Source organism: Kwoniella europaea, chromosome 1 (assembly GCF_036810445.1).
Source record: "Kwoniella europaea PYCC6329 chromosome 1, complete sequence".
Lineage (NCBI taxonomy): Eukaryota > Fungi > Basidiomycota > Tremellomycetes > Tremellales > Cryptococcaceae > Kwoniella > Kwoniella europaea.
This window is the reverse complement of record NC_089487.1, coordinates 4,911,619-4,932,246: the sequence shown is the minus strand read 5'-3', so window position 1 is coordinate 4,932,246 and position 20,628 is coordinate 4,911,619. Positions and strand designations below refer to the sequence as shown.

General features: G+C 46.6%; 8 protein-coding genes across 8 annotated transcripts; 6 read left to right on the top strand and 2 right to left on the bottom strand.

Moving 5' to 3' along the window:
* Positions 1-1,111: 1,111 nt before the first annotated feature.
* On the top strand, positions 1,112-3,144 carry V865_001874 (uncharacterized protein; the record flags this gene model as incomplete). Its single annotated transcript, XM_066225688.1, has 8 exons — positions 1,112-1,236; positions 1,301-1,412; positions 1,487-1,707; positions 1,786-1,921; positions 1,987-2,088; positions 2,150-2,267; positions 2,376-2,850; positions 2,910-3,144. 8 exons carry the CDS (start codon positions 1,112-1,114, stop codon positions 3,142-3,144), a joined length of 1,524 nt encoding a protein of 507 aa, XP_066081785.1.
* Positions 3,145-3,625: 481 nt separating this feature from the next.
* V865_001873 (uncharacterized protein) lies at positions 3,626-6,422 on the top strand (the record flags this gene model as incomplete). Its single annotated transcript, XM_066225687.1, has 10 exons — positions 3,626-3,711; positions 3,771-3,819; positions 3,876-3,914; positions 3,984-4,389; positions 4,460-4,636; positions 4,754-5,310; positions 5,378-5,402; positions 5,462-5,634; positions 5,698-5,894; positions 5,972-6,422. The coding sequence occupies 10 exons, from the start codon at positions 3,626-3,628 to the stop codon at positions 6,420-6,422; spliced, it is 2,160 nt and encodes a 719-aa protein (XP_066081784.1).
* Positions 6,423-6,881: 459 nt separating this feature from the next.
* Positions 6,882-8,200, bottom strand: V865_001872 (uncharacterized protein; the record flags this gene model as incomplete). Its single annotated transcript, XM_066225686.1, has 2 exons — positions 6,882-7,344; positions 7,428-8,200. 2 exons carry the CDS (start codon positions 8,198-8,200, stop codon positions 6,882-6,884), a joined length of 1,236 nt encoding a protein of 411 aa, XP_066081783.1.
* Positions 8,201-8,435: 235 nt separating this feature from the next.
* V865_001871 (uncharacterized protein) lies at positions 8,436-9,368 on the bottom strand (the record flags this gene model as incomplete). Its single annotated transcript, XM_066225685.1, has 2 exons — positions 8,436-8,880; positions 8,947-9,368. 2 exons carry the CDS (start codon positions 9,366-9,368, stop codon positions 8,436-8,438), a joined length of 867 nt encoding a protein of 288 aa, XP_066081782.1.
* Positions 9,369-9,827: 459 nt separating this feature from the next.
* Positions 9,828-11,417, top strand: V865_001870 (uncharacterized protein; the record flags this gene model as incomplete). The annotated part of the gene is made up of 8 exons (XM_066225684.1): positions 9,828-10,063; positions 10,126-10,160; positions 10,241-10,253; positions 10,317-10,446; positions 10,524-10,649; positions 10,797-10,942; positions 11,005-11,191; positions 11,256-11,417. The coding sequence occupies 8 exons, from the start codon at positions 9,828-9,830 to the stop codon at positions 11,415-11,417; spliced, it is 1,035 nt and encodes a 344-aa protein (XP_066081781.1).
* A 653-nt stretch (positions 11,418-12,070) lies between these two features.
* Positions 12,071-13,089, top strand: V865_001869 (uncharacterized protein; the record flags this gene model as incomplete). Its single annotated transcript, XM_066225683.1, has 2 exons — positions 12,071-12,103; positions 12,163-13,089. The coding sequence occupies 2 exons, from the start codon at positions 12,071-12,073 to the stop codon at positions 13,087-13,089; spliced, it is 960 nt and encodes a 319-aa protein (XP_066081780.1).
* Positions 13,090-13,901: 812 nt separating this feature from the next.
* On the top strand, positions 13,902-16,680 carry V865_001868 (uncharacterized protein; the record flags this gene model as incomplete). Its single annotated transcript, XM_066225682.1, has 18 exons — positions 13,902-14,181; positions 14,233-14,324; positions 14,375-14,491; positions 14,540-14,607; positions 14,672-14,801; positions 14,854-14,926; positions 14,975-15,006; positions 15,053-15,176; positions 15,229-15,303; positions 15,359-15,369; positions 15,420-15,476; positions 15,526-15,645; positions 15,702-15,931; positions 15,981-16,086; positions 16,144-16,198; positions 16,252-16,306; positions 16,363-16,585; positions 16,645-16,680. 18 exons carry the CDS (start codon positions 13,902-13,904, stop codon positions 16,678-16,680), a joined length of 1,884 nt encoding a protein of 627 aa, XP_066081779.1.
* Positions 16,681-17,106: 426 nt separating this feature from the next.
* Positions 17,107-20,584, top strand: V865_001867 (uncharacterized protein; the record flags this gene model as incomplete). Its single annotated transcript, XM_066225681.1, has 19 exons — positions 17,107-17,176; positions 17,231-17,266; positions 17,332-17,407; positions 17,462-17,753; positions 17,818-18,008; positions 18,070-18,331; positions 18,388-18,483; positions 18,556-18,617; positions 18,690-18,729; positions 18,785-18,804; positions 18,861-18,962; positions 19,013-19,081; positions 19,139-19,268; positions 19,325-19,468; positions 19,517-19,588; positions 19,662-20,117; positions 20,188-20,256; positions 20,315-20,380; positions 20,435-20,584. The coding sequence occupies 19 exons, from the start codon at positions 17,107-17,109 to the stop codon at positions 20,582-20,584; spliced, it is 2,403 nt and encodes an 800-aa protein (XP_066081778.1).
* Between the last annotated feature and the right edge of the window lie 44 nt (positions 20,585-20,628).

The window sequence follows — 20,628 nt, the reverse complement described above, 5'->3', positions numbered from 1 at the left end:
TTTTCTTGCACTGGAGTATTTGAGGATGAATCAGTCAATTGCATTGAAACCAGACGGAATTTCTTGCATGGAACATGTCCCACCTCTTAGGCTTATCTCATGATGCACTAGTCTGAAAACGAAAGAACACTGCATACAAGACAGATTTATAATCGTGTCTTGGTGGAGGTGAATAGGCATATCATGAGAAAGCTTAATAAGCAAGACCCAAATATTCAGGATCCGACAGATGTTGGGTCGATGCTCCTGGAAATCATCAGCTCGGCGCCCCATGTTGGCCAAGTAATATGAATTACCTGTGATCCGTGATGAGGACGTCGACGTTAGAACGAGCACAACCAGGATGAGCCCTCTTCATACAAGTGAAAAAATTGTTTTAAAAAGGAATCTGCTGTATCACAATCGATCAAGCGCATCTCCGATGAAGGGACGTCCGGGCTCCGTTCAGGGGGGAATAGCGATACGAGCAAACCAGGACATGGATCAGCACGCACTGTACAGGGATATCAGGAACCACCAGTACAGCTACCAATATATGTTCAACAGGTTTCGGGTTCCCAAACAATGGTCAAACCGTTCTTCTCGTCTGTTCCTGATGCGATTCCTGCGCGCTCGAGATCCAAATTGCATATACGACTGTCACCCGACGACCCTTCACATCTTGCGATCCTCTCAAGCACATAGTCACACGCAATACTCCTATCCCGAAAGTCTATCGATGGTGTTATCTCAATGTGTGTCCGACGTCTTATCTGTGATGAGCGTTGAGGGGTAGAGGAAATTTACCTAGAGGGGAAGAAAGTAGACTCCCGATCGATCCCGGGAATGGCGTTATCAAGTGTAAATGGGTCATTCCTCATTCCGAACTTTGTCAAAGTGGGCAAATCTACCAGAAATGGATCTCTCAGTCGCGTTCCTTGCGATATCAGTCTTGATGATTTCCAACTTCGTGAGCAATGGGTCGATCCGAAAGAGAGCGAGTAGATCTCATATGATAATGTATATATACAGGAGTTGTCCGCCGAGGAACTCACTCTTTTTGCCCATATTGAACTTCTACCTTCCCATACAGTATCCGGTTCGTTGATCACAATCAACAGAGATCAGGAAGATGAACGTCGAAACCGACTTACCACCACCGACCGTCTTGCTCGACGCAGATAGACAGAGCTATTTGGGTAAACCTACATCGAAGAAAGGGAAATGGCAGAAATTCGTTTCGTTCATCTGGGATTCGTAAGTCGCCTTTCTCACCCTCCATAAATGACTATGTTGACGGTAGAGATGTCAATGCATTTAGTGATTATTATGAGAAATCAGATGCAGAACGAAAATTGGTATTCAAACTTGATTGTTTCATGTTGACGGCTATGACTATCGGTTGGTGGTTGAAGAACTTGGATCAGAATAACGTGAGTAAACAATACAGACATTAACCAAAACCGAACAGAGTAGGACATCGCTGACATGGGATTATCCTGTGTAGTTGGCCAATGCATATGTATCAGGTATGAAAGAAGATCTCAACATCCAGGCAAACCAATATACATACATGGGGACCATCTATAATGCGGTTGTAGCCGCCATGCAAATTCCGTCGAGTTTCATCGTCATGAAAGTTAGACCTTCGTTGTTCTTGGCTATATGTGAGATAGGCTGGGGAATCTTCACCTTCGCTCAAGCGGGTGCCAAGAGCTACCAGGCTATGTAAGTTCTCCTATCTTCTTTTCATCTTAACGCGTACAAGCACGTCCAGTAGCACTTTGCTGATATCCACTCAAACAGGTATGGTTTCCGATTTTGTATCGCTCTTTTCGAATCCTTCTACTATCCCATCGGCTTCTTCATCCTGGGGTCATGGTATACGAGACCGGAGCTAGCCAAACGGATTGGTTTATGGTTCATCGCAGGTCCAGCAGGTGTAAGTGCAATTTGAGTGTGGCTTATCGTGATTTCCACCTTCTGACATCGTTTTTCGCCCCACAGTCTGCTTTTTCGGGTTTCCTTCAAGCTGCAATCTACAAAAACCTCGACGGAGTCCTAGGACGTGCAGGTTGGTCTTGGTTGTATATTGTCTGCGGAGCGATGGTGAGGCCTGCAGACGTTCCGGAAGCATGGCGAGTCGGTGCTAACGCGAAAAGACGATCAGACGGTCCCTTGCGGCTTTCTCCTGCTGTTTTTGGTTCCAGATTTCCCCGAAAACACCAAAGTGTGGTATTTGAGCGATGAGGAGAAAGCGTTGGCCAAGGAGCGAGTGGCTAGGAATGGTGAGTAATCCATGTATCTAAGGGCCTAAGCGATTGGGGTCCTTTCCACCCAACCTCGATCCCACAGACAGCCCCATGGACTGATTGGCTCTTGTGTGTCATACGTAGGTGCTCAACCGATGAAAGGCAAGATTAACGGGACTGTCATCCTGTCCGCACTCAGGGACTGGAAATTCTGGATCCTGGTACCTTTCTACTGCATTTACGGGTTCGCTGTTCAAAATGGTACTCAATTCGGTGTATACCTCAAGGCGTTCAAGTACTCTGTCACTTTGCGAAACGTCCTTCCATCAGCTATGTATATAGTGCAGATTCCCTGCATTTTAATCTACTGCTACATATCAGATCGAACAACAAGGATCCAGAGAGGTTGGATCATGTTGGGACCCTTAATCTGGGGCATTTTCCCAACGGCGGTACTTGCTTTTTGGGGTCATTCGAACTCTTTGCGGGTGTTCGCATTTATGGTCAACGGTTCCCTCTATATCACACCTGTATTCTATGCCTGGGTTGCTGAAATGTGCGGTCACAAGACGGAATTAAGAGCCTTCATTACTGGATGTACCTCTTGTCTGTTCTATGCGTAAGTGACTCAATTTGGGTATCGAAATGAACATCGTGGCTGATAATACCTTTCTACAGCTTCAATGCATGGCTACCAGCAATCGTTTTCTTACAAACCGACGGACCAAGGTTCAAAAAGGGTTTCAGGACCACTTTCTCATGTTGTGTGGCCAGTGTGGTGTTCGTCATCGTGATCATCTTGATGCGAAGAAGGGAGCTTAGACAGGAGAACAACAAGATGGTCGATGAGACTTCTGTGCAACAAGGTCAAATCGATGCAGACGGAGAGGGCGACATCGAAGAGAAACCTTAGACTTGACTAGAGAAGTTTTCAATACAAAGGGTACGGGGGATATATCAATATGGCCGGTTCTGACATAGATAGTCAAGACCAAGTGTATGCAATCTTATCTGCCACATTTTGCGAGGGCCATATGCGAAACGGTTGTTGTCCATCTTGTACTTCCTATTCCTACGCATACAAGTTGCAACAACTTGCGTGCAGGTGATACCGCGCGCAACTCCACACACTCATAGTCGCTTGCATATGCATGAATAACGATGATTCGTACTTTACAGGTATCGAGATTGATCCCATGTTCTGCCTCGGATGATTGATTAATGATTGTTATTGCGTGCCTTAGATCTCTCGAATGAACATGTGAAAAATCGGGATTTGCAAAATGACAACCACAACAATCATCATCATGCATCATCATCTGTTCATCTTCCTACCTATCATCGTATAATCCAACTATTATCACACTCATCACTATAGACAGAGGACAAGACCGATGGGAGAGGGATCGGAGGCTTCACCACCAGCCAAGAGGCGTAAAGCTAGGAGGGCGTGTGATCAGTGTAGGAACAGGAAGCTGAGGTGGGTGATCGATGGTAGTTATCGTTATTGGAGCTGACCAATATCGATCGTCTGCTCAGATGTGAATATCCTGATGATGACCAGTCTCAATGCGTCGCATGTAAACGAGTGAGTGGGACCCACACGATGGAGGTAAGATATTGACAGCTATTTGTGACGCATAGTCCAAGTCGCAGTGCGAATCCACCCAGCCTGCTAAAATCGTATGTTTTTTCTCCCTACCTTCCATACGTCGATACGATGGCCAGCCACTAATAATCATCGTTCTATAGGATAAGAGAAGACTCCGTACTCTGGTAGATCTAGCGACTACCGAAGAGCAGAAACAATGGGTAGCAGCTCAGATAGCTTCGAGGGGCATATACGTATCATCGACTGATACGGGTGCTTTAAGGAAAGCTAGACCATCTACCGCCGGTGACCCCATCCAACTAGTGGCTAGGCTATCCTCACCCAGCACAAGTAACAACCCTGCGACAGGGATATCACCGACTGCAGCAAGCAGCTCATCAACACTGATCGATCTCCCAAAGAGTAGTATCATAACGTCAGATACTTCAAGATACACCCAACGAATTGATGATCAACCGGAAGCATCGACGTCCACGGCACCGCCCAGGAGAAACTCAGATGAACCTCCTAATTTGAAGCTTAGTGGACCGGAACCTAGAATGCAAGGTAAGTCACCAAAATCAAAAACGTAATGGTCCTCCTATTGTTGAGTTGATCGCGTCACATTTATGTTTAGGCCCAACCGCAACTATCAATCTCCTTGCGGATTTACCTGAAGATTCAGCCGCTTTAGATCGTCGGTATGGTTTATTCAGAGTGACGGAGGGATGGGTATATGGAGCGAATCCTGATATACCTATGAGTGAAGGTCAGCTATCGGAGCAGCAGGTCAGAGAGGATGTTATGGCGAAGCGTGAGTCGAGTCTCTAGCATTCATCTCTGGACTTTCCCCAATGTTCCTCCCGGCTTCTCCATCTCTGTATATTCGTCGCTGCAGCATCATGCATATCTGATTCATGCACTCTTTCAGTGGTATCCTTCTACACCGACCAAATAGCCCCACTAAACGCCGTCATACCACCTCATCGAATACCCTCTGCAATCGATTCATCCTCGTTCGTCTTCTCGTCCATCTTAGCAGTAGCCGCGCTCTCTCGGGAAGTTCCATCCTCTATCTACGCCAGTATACGGTCAAAGCTTACAAGAGAATTGAATGAAGAACTGGGAAAAGGCAACGGATCGACCTTGCAGCAGGTTCAGGGATTATTGATATCCGGAATGTCGCATGAGCTACATGGGGAAACCAATATGGAAGGAGGATCGAATTGTTGGATCAGGATAGGTACGGCGATAAGACAGGCTCAGGATATAGGTCTACATAGGCTGAACGCAAATCATTGGTTACCTGAGATGTTCGCGGATAGAGCGAGAGCTTGGCTGGCTGCGATCATAACGGATAGATGGTACGGTGGAGCTTTCGGACAACCTTTAGCTATAAACTTGCTCGATTGTGAAGATCCACTGGAATCATCAGACTTGCTACAGACATCGGATTTGACTCATGCGTTCCAGGTGGAGATGTATCATGTAAGTTCAGCTTCTCCCTCACCATTATTTCTTGATGTGGGTCATTTTGATTAACGATCTTACACAGATCAGCTGCCTTCTTGGTGACATCAGTAAGTTTACCTTATTGATGGTTCACCTATACATAATCGCTGATCAATGGATCATGCAGTGCAAGTCATCTACCGCCCTAGGTCCCTGGAGAGATGTACCGATGTCATCCTGGAATCACTCTTGCGGCAGATAGATTCGCGACTAAGCTTGATACCTGAACCTTTTCTGTTCACTGGAGAATCGACTTCGGTTCAGGGTGGTTTATTACGCCTAGTGACTGTATCAACAGAGGTGAGCAAGGTCGTACATGTGGTGGAGATGTATGGGCTGATCAAATATCATATCTATCTCTAGGTGATCTTCTTCCGTTCATTCGTCAAACACAATCGTAAACTACCATCGCATCTCACCTTTCGACCTACTCCCCAAAGATGGTCGAGGACAGTTCAGAGAGCACGTCAAGCGATATCATGGATGAACCAGCATGGGGACCATATTTTAGATTGCTGGTTGATCGCAAAGTATGCCATTGTTTATGCTGCATTGGCACAGTAAGTGTTTTTACAGTAATCACACTTTATTGGTTTCCTGATGTTTAGCAAGCACACCGCTGACATGTCACATATAGGTATTACAATTACGCCGCGGAAAGGGATATAGGATCGTTACAGTCATTGTCAACAGCGAAGGATATGATGAACCGATGGGCACTCGGCCACAATCAGCTCAGACCCATCGCAGCAAGGGCCAAGATCGCCGATATAGTCAACCTATTCTACAAAGCTGCGTTGGGAATGAGTGGGAGTACTTCTTCCGTCAGTATACCAGCTCTGATCACCCCTACTTCGTCTACGCCTCGGACCGGCTCCGATTCAAGTCCGAGATTTCATCCGCCCACTTCCAGTATGCCCCCACGTCTAGAGCACGATACCAGCATCCCGATGGAAAGGATGAGTCAAGGTGCAAGCGAAGACGATACGATCCCTCGACTGGATACATCGACATTGGATGATTGGCTGGCTGATTTCTTCAGACAACATGATATACCAGATGTGGGATTATCAACTTCTGCGATGTAGAAAGGGGATCTAGTCGATTCCTGGCGATTGTCCATGATATCGAACGCAGGACCCATAACCGAATGTGACCTCATAGAATAGGATGACATGGTAAAGCGTCCCTCAGCTCAACGCTTTTCCAATGTTGTCTTGATTATATATAGCCGATCGCGAAGAGCTCCATCAGCCAGCAAGGTGATAGTGTTGTTGTATCTTAAAATAGGATAGCAAATAGATCGGATTCATCGATAGAGTTATATATAAACAATGTATCCAAGTTCGTATAGGTCAGTCATTACATCTCGACAATCCAGAACGCCAGGCTTGATCGAAAATTTCTGTTCATCACGCATACAACTCCATTTCATCACAGTCTCTGAGACTTACAACGACGGTGACAGATGACCCCAACTCTCCCAATAACTCTTAACCCTATCATTACGATTGTGCACATTTTGCCTTAGATCCAAACACATCCATCTACGTCCGCTGCCCAATTGATATCCCCCATTCCTTCAGTCCATCTTCAAACTCATCCATTGTCTCTTCACCCCATCTCTTCACTCCATCAATCCGTCGATTGATCATGGGCATCGTCACCTTATCATCGCCAGTCCACCAGCTGAACCAGTTCGTGTTCATTATTCCAAGCAGCGAGTCATTCAGACCGACCGCGAATGTACCGATGAAATCTCTTTTCTCGTCGAAATATAGTACAGAAGCCCCACAAGTTGAGCAGTGGTATCTTGATATACCGTGATTAGATGGCGTGGAGTAGTAGAGGGTCAAGCCTGGTAGTTGAGTGGAAGAGGTCATGGTGCCATTGATGTAGGGTGTTGGGTTGGGAGAGGAGGATGCGAAGATATCGATGAAGGGGATCTGTACCCATGGGTGAGCGGGGAGAGAGGAACCAGTAGTGAGTCGACATGAATCACATGAGCACCTGGAGTGCTGTAATCAGTACAAGTCCCGAGGCAGCTTTGGTGAGATTACAGTGTCACAATGAGGAAATGAGAGCAAACTTACCAGCTAGCCATGTACCTCTGCGGAATACCTTTATCATCTAATGGGTGTTGATACCAATAACATCCTTCTGGTAATGGTAAACTGGGTTTGGGTCGCCGAACATACACATCGAAAGCTTTACATTTACAATGAAGGTTGAGCATCTCATCTGGTCTGATTTTTTGAGGTATATCTTGATGAGGTTCCCATTCTACCAATCCATCATGATACTTCTTGAGCTGTTTTCCATTAGATGTCCTCCATATATTCGATATTCCACCATCTACCGTATCATCCAGGAAATGATGCCCCTGCACATCTACTATCGGTATTTTCTTCCCATCTACCTCTAAGAACAGTCTATCTAAACACCCCAACATCCACATTCCAATCTCCACCTCATCAGTCAAAGAAGCTACCTGGAGATATACTTTGGTGCCGCATTTCCCACAGAAGAAAGATGTGATGATGGTTCCACCGCAAGTAGTATTACTTGAATACTTGTTCAGTCCACCTTGACTATCATTGTTATCCTCTTCCCCATCAGGTAGAGTATCTTGTTCAATTGCGAATCCACATTTCTGATCGTATCTACTGAGTTTCTTCAGATCTTCAGGTGAAGGTATAGACCGAGTGAGTTTAGCTGATAGTGTCAAGATGCAGATCTGTCCGGTACGATACCTGCATGCATCGCATGAACAGGTGGTCTCGCTGACTGGGAAGGACACATCTTCAGGTATGTTGATCTGGTATGAGAATTGTTTACAATGACATGATGCAGTGAGATGGTTCATGATGTGTTGTGACACACAGAGATGTGAAAGTGAATATAAAGTGGGAAGAGGGGAGGGGAATGTTAACGTTATCAGGTGAATCAGGCAGCATCATCACGATAGCCTCTCTCTCTACAATCGTTATGCGATGCTTGTATGCATGCGATTCGGATATATATATATGTACAAATGCATCCTCATCTACAAGGTCATCGTGCACTTCAAAAACTACTATTTCCATAAATAAGTCATTTCATCATGCCTTATCACTCTCCAACCTCTTCTCCAACGTAGCTAAATTTGGACCATTCCCACCCAGATCTTTCGGTACATCCTCAGCATTACCCAGTTCCTTCGCCAGGTTCTCCTTGTAACTGATAACCTGGAACTTCTTCGCCGTCTCAGCAGAGACGAACAAGCTGATAGCGGTAAACATCCATGACATGATCAAAGGAACTTCTACGAAGAATTTCCTGAGCAGTAATTCCGGATAATGAGCTTGCATGATTTCGATGGTCGCTTTTGAGGCTGCTTTGACCAATGGGTCCATTCGAAGGAAAGAGACACCTCCGTACAGATGGATCTGGTCGATACGATGAGGATCATCACCTTTGCCATAGTCGGGGATTGGTATAGTGGTGGTGGAAAGGTGAAGATGGGAGATGGCTCGTTCCATCAATCCGATACGCCATCGTAGGAATCTGGAGTATGTATGGATCAGTTCAGTTAGGACAGTATAAAATGTCAAAAGCAAAAGGAGAACATACCGTTGGAGATCCCCAAAAGGTTTCTTCAGATCTTTCACAGCACCATAGACATTCCAGGTAACTATATCCTCCTTCCCATCGTTCTTCCCAACTTTTGTCACATATCCTAAACCTTCGAAATCAGGTCCAAACTCTTCTACCGTGTTATCTTCTTTATCCAACCCGAACTCCTTCCTCCATTTCAGTGTCTTGGCGAGATTCTCAGCTGCCTTGTCCACGTCGTTTGATACTGATCTGAGGTATTTTTGGAGTATGAGAAGAGTGGAGAACGCAGGTGGGGTGGAAGTGGTCAGTGTCACTCCCCATATGTGTGCGTGACCGGATTCCTCGATGATTTTGGGGAGTCGGGAGTGGAATTGCAACAGTGGGTGGTCAGATGGTAAATCTGGCCATGTAATTGTAGGTTGTGATGACCATGACATGGTGATGGGTTGATGGGATGAATGATATTGGTATATGTAGGGTCGATTCCTTTGTTTCACCTTGCCTACCACTTGCACTTGCTCATCCTCCTCCCCCCCTTCGCCTTCTCGTTCGCCTCTTTCATCGTTCTACGTTGATATCCGTTATCAGATTAGCCAGCCAGTGCCCTATATGAGATGCATATATAAAGAACAAGGCAAATAAGGAACCAGGAGGATTGCGGCAGTTGTTTTCTCTATGACGTTGCTTTCAGCGTATACTGCAATCTCCGTGATCCACCGAATACCAACAGACAGAGCACAAAAATAGCGATAGAGCCCCAATGATTTATGACAATTCACTTGCGTATATCCTCAGTGACTACCCTACACCCTACTCTATACCTTACGGATCTCAATATAGTCACTCAGTGGAAAAGCGTGTAGATAGTATCATCCAGCACTAAGCAATCCATCCCGATGCCTTTCGATTTCAGCCATCTGTTCTCTGGACACCACAACAATCACGATGATGGTCCTCATTCAGCTCACAAGAAGAAAGAGTACACGTTCGATCATGATGTCATAGGGCAAGGGGGATACTCGCAGGTGATGAGGGCGCATTGGAAAGCAAGAGATGGGATGGTAGTCGCCATGAAGGTGGTCAGGAAGGAAGCGGTCAAGGATAGGGAAGGATACTTGAAGTTGATAGATTGGTGGGTACAGTCTATGAGAACAGCTAACAATCTATCAGACTAACCCAGCTTCACTGTTACAGTGGATTCTCCCGTATTAATACACATCCAAATATATGTGAGTGTTTAACTATGTACTGGTATGACTCATGAAAGGCTGTAGCTGAAAATAAGCGATTGCTCGTTGCACCTTCTCAGGTGCTGGTTTAGAGTAGGTTACTGTCCACTCTAGGTACGCCACCAATGACGAACTGATCAAATGTCACTCTTGTAGCTGGTTTGAAAGCACACATAAGTTCTACATCGCCTTCCCATTACTGACTGGCGGGGAACTGCTGGAAAGACTGAACAGGAGAGGGAGATTCACCGAAGATGCTGTCAGAAAGGTAATGAGAGTCATGCTGGTGAGTTGGCTACCTTGATGTCAAAACCAAGTATTGACTTTCATCGCTTGCGTCGACCGCAAAAACTTCATTCCTAGAATACACTATCGTTTATACACTCGCACGGGATAATACATCGAGATGTCAAACCTGATAATTTCCTATATCGAACGCCAGAATCCGAAGTAGATGATATAGTACTCATAGACTTTGGCATATCAAAGGTGAGTTTGAGATCGCGATTGTGATCTCTCCCACATTCATAACTGGACCTATCTATTCTGCATATTTGCCTTCGCATCCTCCTGTGAACCCATCTTTGCCTAGCTCTTCCCTGTCTCCCATCGCTGATTTTCCTTGATGAATGGCAGGTACTAGACATTCAGTCTGAAGACGATCCTCGAGATCAGTATGAAGTAGGAGGTACACCGGGATATGCGGCTCCGGAGGTGTTCTGCGGGATAGGATATGGCAAGAATTCAGATCTATTCGGTGCAGGTGTGATAGGGTACAATCTGTACGTCTCGTCTTTCATTTGTGCAATATAGATTGATCACCGTCTGACACATTATATCATAGTTTATCCTCATGGTCACCTTGGGAATCGAGAGATACTGTCGCACTCATACAGGAAACATCGAGAACAACCGTCAATTTCCCACCAGGACCCTTCGAAGGTGTATCCGAACAGGCCAAGTCCTTCGTCCGACACCTCATGCAACCACCTTCCCGTCGACCAAGTGCTAAGAAAGCGTTACAACACGTGGTGAGTGCGAGACTCCACAAGTGACATAAACGATAACTTTTGCTGATCAGTTATCGTCTCTCAGTGGCTCGCCGAACCAGTCAAACCTGTGGAACAAGATCACATACTTGAATCTCACGAGATTGAACAAACGAGTATACAGCCTCTTGTTCCTCACCCGACCATAAAACCAGAACATCCAATAGCGAGGCAATTGACAGCTCAGCCAGCTGAACTCAAGCTGTAGCATTTTGCGATCAGACTATCTCTGTCTAGATAACATCACCTATTGTTCCGAGTCTTTCAGTGTTCAGGTTTCCTTTTTTGTATCATCACCCTACAATATAAATCTGTATACACACATGCTATAATGATAGATCCCAGTGATCTTCCATTCCAGGAGTCTGACCATCTCTAGGTCATACGCGGGTGAAGGCTTGAGGCAATTCTTACGACAGAACATCAGTCCAAAAAAGAGGGTTGGACGCAAATCCTTATCAACGACTAGATCTTCACGTGCGTTCCCTCCCATCCACGTTTATGCGATTACCAGAACGATATACGGGAAACATGGTTGTTAACATGCTTATCGTGACCGAATTTTTTTTCCAAATCTCTGGTAGACCCTTCTTGAATAGTACACATGGAGCATACATATGGACATTCGTGGCTCAACAAGCGCCGAAGCTACTCGATAGATACACGTGCAGATACCTCGCGCATGCCGAGCATCTACAGGTCCAGCAAGAGTTGGTATGAACGTGTGATCAGAGAAAGCTCAAAGATCATTCGGGTTCTAGAAAACTACCACCATATAAATACACAGACCAATCCACCGGCTGGAGAACATGACCCGATTACTAGATCGCTAGTCATCTCGATCCTCGGAACGCGCAAGCAATGTTGCTCTTCGCTCTGTTCTCTTTGCTACCAGTCCTCGTTCTGCCGTCAACATCACCACCTTCGTTGACGTCCCGCTATCCCCTGCACAGCTACCCTCATCCGCAGTAGCGGAAAATGCTGATGCCATCGTATCGGCTTTTGCCAATCTATCTCGAAACACCAAATGGAACTTGGTACAAAACATCACACTCGAGGGCGATATAGGGGAACCAGAGGGGATGGTCAGAATAGGTGACGATAGGATCGTAGTCGCATGGGGTGACTGGGTCGTGCCCACCAAATCATATGGTAAAGATGTACAAGGCAATTCCATCATCAAAGACGGTACCGATAGAGAGAACGGACAAGGATACGCTCACTTATCAATCTTCGATGGAACTGGAAAACGACTGGCTGATACAACGTTGAACGAGCTCGGTGATTCGGAATACCACATTGGTGGGATAGACTACGATGGTGAATGCCTTTGGACCGAGTTGAGTGAATACAGGCCGAATTCGACTGCGACGATTATTCGAGTCAACCCATACACCTACCAATTCGATCCTGTTGTTCATATCAAGGACCACTCAGGTGGTGTATTGCACGACACGAAGAAGAATACCATCACGGCGTTGAATTGGGGATCAAGAAACGCTACCAAGTATACCCTCGACTCTGAGGACCTATGGAGAGCACCCGAGAGTAAGATTCCCAACCCAAGTTTCTTCGCAGATTATCAAGATTGCAAATGGTTAGGATACCCATCACGATTCGACGGGGTAAGATCAACTGCACTCTGCGCAGGTGTGGCAGCTTACTCGATCAAGAACTCGACTGTCTCCTTGGGTGGGTTGGCGATAATCGACGTAGACACCATGGTCCCTTTGATGGAAGTGCCGATCACTCTGTATACTCCAAAAGGAACTTCGATGACTCAAAACCCGATAGATGTGGATGTGGTAGATGGTAAGCTGCGATTGTATTTTGCGCCGGACCAACATAACGGGACTGTGTATGTGTACGAAGCTTTGTGAGAGAGCGTCAGGAATGATGTGCTCATGGGCAAAATCGCTGCGCAGTTGAAAGTCGAAGCCGATTGTTGTTTTGGGGAGTTTATATCACTTTTGCGTTTATGTCCATCGTGATAGAATGACATAATCATGCTCCTCTACCCCCACATGTAAAGCTCAAGTACACTGATAAACACGTCACTATACTACTAACTATCTCCTCTCATGTGCATGCGTCGGTGATTATCACATCAATACAGTGTAGTCAGCAGTCACCTGGGAGAATTACTTAATGGAACAAGTCTTTGCATGCGGATTGTACCATCATATACCATCGCTCTGGTACTGTCGATCATCCTAGCTGACTATTGGCCTTTCTTGTGGCTCATAAAGCGTTACTCTGTACTTGCGGTCGCTTAACAGAACACTCCACCACATGAGTGCGTATGTGGAATTCACCTCACGAAGCTCCAGTTATCGTTGATGCAGACCCTTTTCTCTCAGAAAGTATTATAGCTGAATCCGGCAGACTCAACGTTCACGCTTTACTCGAAATAAGGGTAAAATCTCATTTCCGTAAGCCACATACGTAGAAGCTTGTTTATCCTGAAACCACGGGAATCAACGATCAACGGGCCGGGTTGCGTCGATCTACACTCTGATGCACACAAGGTGAGTCACTCACTTAATAAGTCTATTTCCCTTGATTGCAATAATGTTTGTGTCCTGTAGAAAACATTCAAACATCCACTTACATCTGTACTACCTACTCTCAAATCACTATTGTACCCAACCTAACCGTTCATCACACTTGCCAGCTACTCGCAACATAAACAATGTCCGTTCCCAGCGACCAAGATACAGACGAGGTGTGGGATCTGCTGGATGCCCTTGAAAGGTACAATTCGGCACTTGACGTAGAAGAACTCGACGATGGAGAGATGGCATCTCTGGAGGAAGCATTGGCATATGACCCTACTTCTCGACCCATTGCTTCCAGTGCTTCCAGTGCTTCGAGTGGCGTACTGGACAACGAACAGATAGAAGTTCCTCATTTCCCTGATCTATCAGAGCGATTGCTAGCAGATGTCAGGAAAGGTGAAGCCAGAACAAGTGGTAGGTGACTAACAATCCATTATATGAGACGAAAGCTGACAGTCAAGATAGGGCCCATATCCAAGGGAGTCTTGCAGAGTGAGGAAAATGCTTTAGTAGATATGGCGAGCAAGGCAAGATTCGAGGAGTTATTGGGAACACAAGTGAGTGAATATTCTTTCTTGTGGGCCAAATTTGCTCATTTTCAGCGTAGATGGGCCTCACTCGCTTCGAAGAATGGATCGACCATGAAGGTCTACCTGGGTCTATGGAGTTAATGAGGTACTACAAAGACCTACGGGCATACATGACCTTATTCAAAGAAGTACAGGTGAGTAATTCAGGTCGATATATTGCTCCTGACTGACAATCTCCTCAGGCGATTGGTTCTGGGATGCAGGAGGTATACTCTGAGAAGACGGTCAACGGGCATGGACCAATTGACTCGTCAGTATATCTCTAGCTGATGAGGATGCCTGCACATATTCATCTTTCACGTTCACGTTTCCAGATCTCCCGTGCGAAAAATGGATTACACTTCAGTTTTGAAATCCGCATCGCTCAGCCTGCGTTCAACTCAGCAAGCCGCAACAGAAAGTTTGTATGCTTTGGAGTTCAGAAGATTCGTAGCTGGCAAACTGGTATGTCCACCGTTCAAGTTGAATAGTGGGCGCAGCTAATGCGCCGTCTCAGACTGAGCAAGCGAGAGCGCGATTGCAATTCATTCCAGACCATGATAAGAGAGGCAATCTGGGAGAGGTATTCTGTGAGTTCACCGTGATTCTCGAGGAGGCTTTCCCTGACTATTCTCCAGGTATCGCCGATCCGCGTCTACCTGACCAGCCCGTATGTGATCTATCCCCTGTAACAGCCTTGACTGACCACTTAATAGCTCGTCTACATTTCTGATGGATTTTGCCGGTTATCAGAATATTCCAGAGATCTTTTGATTGGTAGAAATTGTAGATTTCTACAAGGTCCGAAGACTGATAAGTCTTCGATTAGAGCGCTACGAGGTGTGTGATGTTCATAACACCAGTCCGATATATAAAGCTGAGCTGGATATAGATGCTATCGAGGAGGGAAGAGAACATTGTGGTCTGCTTCTTAACTACACCCGGACTGGTAAACCGTTCTGGAATTGTGAGTGATCAGGGTATTGTTGTATGATGTTGTGCGATCCGCTGACTCTATGCAGTGCTCAATATGGTATGAGTGACTGGTTCATCGATCAAGATTATCGCTAAGTTCCACTATAGATTCCTTTGAGAGGTGTAAATGGGGCTGTTGAGATGCTGTTGGGTGCACAGATCAATGTAAGTGCAGGAAAATGACAGTCGTAATTGTTTCTGATCATACAAACAGGTGACTTCTGCTATCTCAAGCTCGAAAGCCTTCAAGAATCTGGAAGACTTGGTAGACGGAAAGGGTGGTAAGGATCCAAGTGCGAATGCATTCGACTTCAGTGATGAGCTCCTCGTGCATGTGAGTAACACATGTGCCATCCTGAGAGATTTAGCTTATAGGATCTTCCACCTCAGGCGGAAAAACACCTTTCGACACCGTCGATCGGACGACAATTACAACGACCGCCATCGTCCGTCAGCGCACCTGCCACTCCGTCTCTACCATATCCAGGCCCCGCGACAGTGACTCAACGGTACCAGACCTCCTGTCCCAAGATCGGTAACCCTCAGGTATCGCAAGACAGGAGGTCGAGTTGGATCTCTAAGCTCAAGAAGAGAACTGATGTTCCTATTTCGATGACTTCGTAGGTGACAACAGTCGTATGATGTGCCAACTCTGACTTCCACATACAGGAATATCATTACTCCCAACGGGAATGTAGCAACGCCGCAGATCCCGGCCAGGCTCAGAGACCGAATGTCAGAATTTTCTGCTGCTCATGCAAAATTAATCATCTTCGTAAGTCTTCATGATTTCATTTGCATTATGCCTTCTTCGATGCTGATGTGCTTTTAGGATGCGAAATGCGGTCGCATACAATACGTGACTCCGCCCTTGTTGGCATATCTTCGTGAGTATTGGAAGGAACTCGGGATGTTGCATTTGTCTGAGAATGATATTCAGGATACCCGATACGGAAACACAAGGACCGACTAGCTTCCAGCCTGTTACGTATGGAGTGAGTGATTTATGGCAAAGCCATGTTTTTAGATTGCTGACAAGGATGATTGACAGTATCGTTGACCTATTGACTGGGGGGACACCCAGCGAAACAAACTCAATCATCAAATCCATAGACGACATCGTTTCCAACGAAAGCACCCATTCTGTCTTCGCCGGTTTGTTACTATTTCAATCTGGGCGGGATGCACCGGATCACATTGCAGATGCTGTGACCGAAGGTGGAAAACGATATGCCAGGAGTTTGTTGCATCTGACGCCTGTCAAGGACAGAAGAGTAAGTCTGATTTTCAATAGAGTAGATGGTCCGAGCTGAGATCTTGTATCACAATCCAGGACAAGTCGCAACTATACGTCGTCGTTGTTGGATGAAGTGTACGGAATGCAGTGTGTATGAGAGGATCATAAACCATGGCAGATCGGAAGCAGATTATTGATAGATTGGAACTTTTTGCTCCCCCATGTATGTGAAGCCGGGGCCAGCGGTGCGACCGTCCAAGCCTGTGATGTGGTAGTCGATGATGTATTTAGTCTTTTGTATATACCCTTAGTCTGTTGTATTTATGGACTTTTGACATCACAAAGGGCAACCGATGATCTGATTAAGGGTTCCGTTTGCGGAGGTCTCGGAAATAGAACCACAACACAACCGAGCAGACCAAAAATGAAAAGGTGGTGCTCATATAACTGAGGCGTCCAATCCCTTGTCTTCCATGACAGCATCGCTGTTGTTCTTCATCCGCCAGTCCCTTACAGATTATCTGCATCTAGTGTGATGATACATGCTGTCAGCTCAGAATGGCCCCTATCCCCACCATTCGATCTTCAGAGCAGGAGGATACGAATGTCACTTCACGAAGTTGCAACGGTAAGTTGCACTGTGAACCTCCGCTCTAACCGCACGCTAATCCTGAGCTCCCAGAATGTCGTCGACGGAAATTGAGATGCAACAGAAAGAGTGAGCTGGACGTGATGAGAGGGAGCTGTTGGCATCGAACTGATGTAGGCCGTTGATCTGGTCAGTACCGTGCTCTAGCTGTGTCTCCAGAGGGTTGGAAGACCTCTGTCCCGATGGTATCGTCAACACGAAGACAGTGCAGTGAGTGCGCATATTCTTTCTGGCTCATCTCATCAGCTGAGCCGCCTTTGACAGACTACGTGCAGAAGTCGATCGGCTACAACAGCGCATACAATATCTTGAGACTAAGCTGGGTTCCAATCAGGCTGAAAATCAACGTCAACCATTTCCATCCAATTCCTCACTCATCAGTCCATCATCTGCCAGCACCTATACCGACCACCCCGATGATCAACCGAATGCAGCTTCTTCCAAACAAGCTCGCTCTGATGAGCCGTGGACTCCCGCTATGGGAACCTTGGTTGTGGATAGGTCGGGTCGCGCCAGATATGTCGGAAGCACTGCAGCTAGTGAATGGTTGAATCAGGTGAGCCTGTATGCTCCCTTCACACCCACCTTCCTTGATCCTGATGCGATTCTGTATGTCGTAGGGCCCTGAAGCTGCTCACATGACCGAAACCGACCTCGTCCACCTTCCGTACCGTAGTAATCTGCAGCAGCTCGCCAATTTCCCACTTCGCACAGCTTCGTCTTCTGTTTATCCTTTTCTGCATTCTTTGCTACCATCTCGCGACAGAGCCGAAGTGTCGCTGGATGCTTACTGGTATCTTTATGCTTTCAAGTAGGTTATTGAATACACACATATATAGATCGAGCCAGAGTCAAGCTGACCATCACCACAGCTACAATGTTGTACCTCGAGAATCCCTGGAATCGTACTTCAATCATATATATGGCATGAACCCTGTAAATGGATGGAGCCAGGAGACTCATCCTCACAAGTTGGCACTCATCTTCATCGTATTGGCCATTGGCATTCTAGTCAATCCCGACTCGGATACGGACAATATTGAAGAGTCAGAGACCTTTCTGGACGCTGCTGAAGTCGCATTGTCGATATCCAATTTCATGAAAGATCATACAATCGCTAGCGTACAAGCCTTGGTGAGCTTCTCTCATGACGTACCGACTACGCTTACAGATTTACTATCAACTCACAGCACATCATGGCCAATTTCCACGTTTACAGTGATCGGTTGCGAGGTGGAGACAGAGCTTGGCCATTGGGTGGATTAGCCATGAGGATCACACAAGCGGTAAGGGTTCTGTAACATACATTGCCATGGCTTGTCTGGTCAATCATCTGACAGCCCGTACGCTTGGAGTAGATGGGATTGCATCGAGATGGAATGAAATGGGGCCTGCCAGAGGATATCATCGAGGAACGTCGGTAAGTATGATCCAGATAGACAGATGTGTGGACGTAAGGAGAGATCCTCATGCCGTGGACCATATCTTGCAGCCGACTATTTTGGGACATTCATACCGAAGAGACCTTTCAGGTGAGTTGGCACTATACTGATCATCCATGTATCAGCAGCTGACATCCTCTCCAAGGCACACTGTTTCGGCAGACCGTATGTAATCTCTGATTGGGTCATCTTTAGTCATGAAGCTTACTAATACTGAGCAGTGGTGGCTTGTCATCGCGCCAATTTGATGTGGAGTGCCCCAAAGATGATGCTCTTCTTCCTTTTTCCACCATCCGTTACCAGCTTGTGAGAATATCGAGCGAGTACGTCATCATGCACTGTTTGAGAGTGAATGCGAACTGATCGTTCGTAGTGTCCTTGATCAGGTCATGGTAGTCGAACCCCCTGCCTATTCCGTAATCCTACACTTTTACCAGCAGTTGTGAGTTCTCGTGCGTGTGTTGGTGTCTGCAGGATACTCATACTGGTATATATTTAGTGAAGCTCTGGAAGCAACACTACCCGAAAATGTCAGATGGACACCGGTTACAACGGCCTCACCTTCTGCCGATCTACCGTGGGCTTCAACACCTGCTGATGAGAAGGAGGCTTTGCTCATCAATTTGAAGGTGTGTATCTGAATTGTCTCCTTTTTTGTCAGCTGATGATCAAGGTGTCGTCTCAGCAACACCTACTATGTCTGAACATCAACGAAAGTATCCTCTTTTTGATGCGAACTCATTTCGCTCGATGTTTGCGAGAGAACCCAGACGATCCGTCTAAAGGTCGTTATCACATTGCCTTTGAATCGGTCTTCGCGCGATGTCAAGTAAGTCTTTGAAAACAGGGGAAGAACCTGGCTGACTGCCATGAGCAGACAATCATTGCAATCGCCCGAAGTCTTTACACTCTGCATCCGCGGATAGCATTGGCACAATGGTTCTTCTGGGTAAGTCTGCTCCTCTGTGCAAGGCATCCATCTTGGCTGGAGGTTCTGACCGCGGATGTTTCGCCTCCGGCAGTATCACGCTTGTTCCGCCGCTGTCTGCATGGCATCGATACCAATGATCGCTCCGCTATCACCCTTCGCTCTTCAGGGATGGCATGAACTGCAATCAGCTTGTCGACTGTTCTCCGCGTTGGGCCATCAAAACAAATCAAGCAGGGCCAGTCTCGCATTACTCTTACGTCTGAGAAAATCAGCTTTTGACAAGATGTCCGGAGACCGATCTTTTGCATCGAGTGGACCTAGCGGACTGACAAATATCGTCCCCGGGTCTGTTGACGGCAGTCACGGAGAAGAAGCGGATGAATCCTCGCATTTGATGGGACTTCACACGCGGTTGATTGAGCGCCGAAGTATGGCGCCGACCAGGTCCAGAGAGGACCCCGGCGGGGTTCCTATTGGTATGAGATCGCCTGTGCCTGAAGTAAGATCTCTACTCGAGCTCGATAATAGTTGGCAACCATCTTTTCCCGTGAGTTGGAGGGAAAGTAGGCAATCATTGTTCGGAACGAAGACCGGCTGATCGACTGTGCGCTTTGCAGAGTAACGTGGTCAACGAATCTGAGCTGCCTGCCTTTTCCTTCGACATCATGCCGGGAAACGGCGATGAAGTGAGTCAACCGGACTGCTCTGAAAGGGGTTCGTCTCTCTGATTTGATATCTCCATAGCCTGACAATCCAGACCAAGCAGTGCCGTTTAATTTCGATCTTGACCACACATCGCTCGCCTTCCTTGTGAGTGGCCTTGCAGCTGCCAAGCTTGTATGCTGATGTGTGGCTCCGTCTCAGAGCTCCATGAGGCCTGATGCTGATCAGCTTAGCGCTCTCCCCCTGGACACTCAACTGAATTGGAATGATATAGACTTCTGGCTCGGCCCAGGAGCCGATACCAGTCATGAGGCCGTACCGGAACCCTTCTCGAACGATCAACCGACGTAGGGTGGTATTGACATTCGTAGCCATAAAACATTTTATTCAGACCT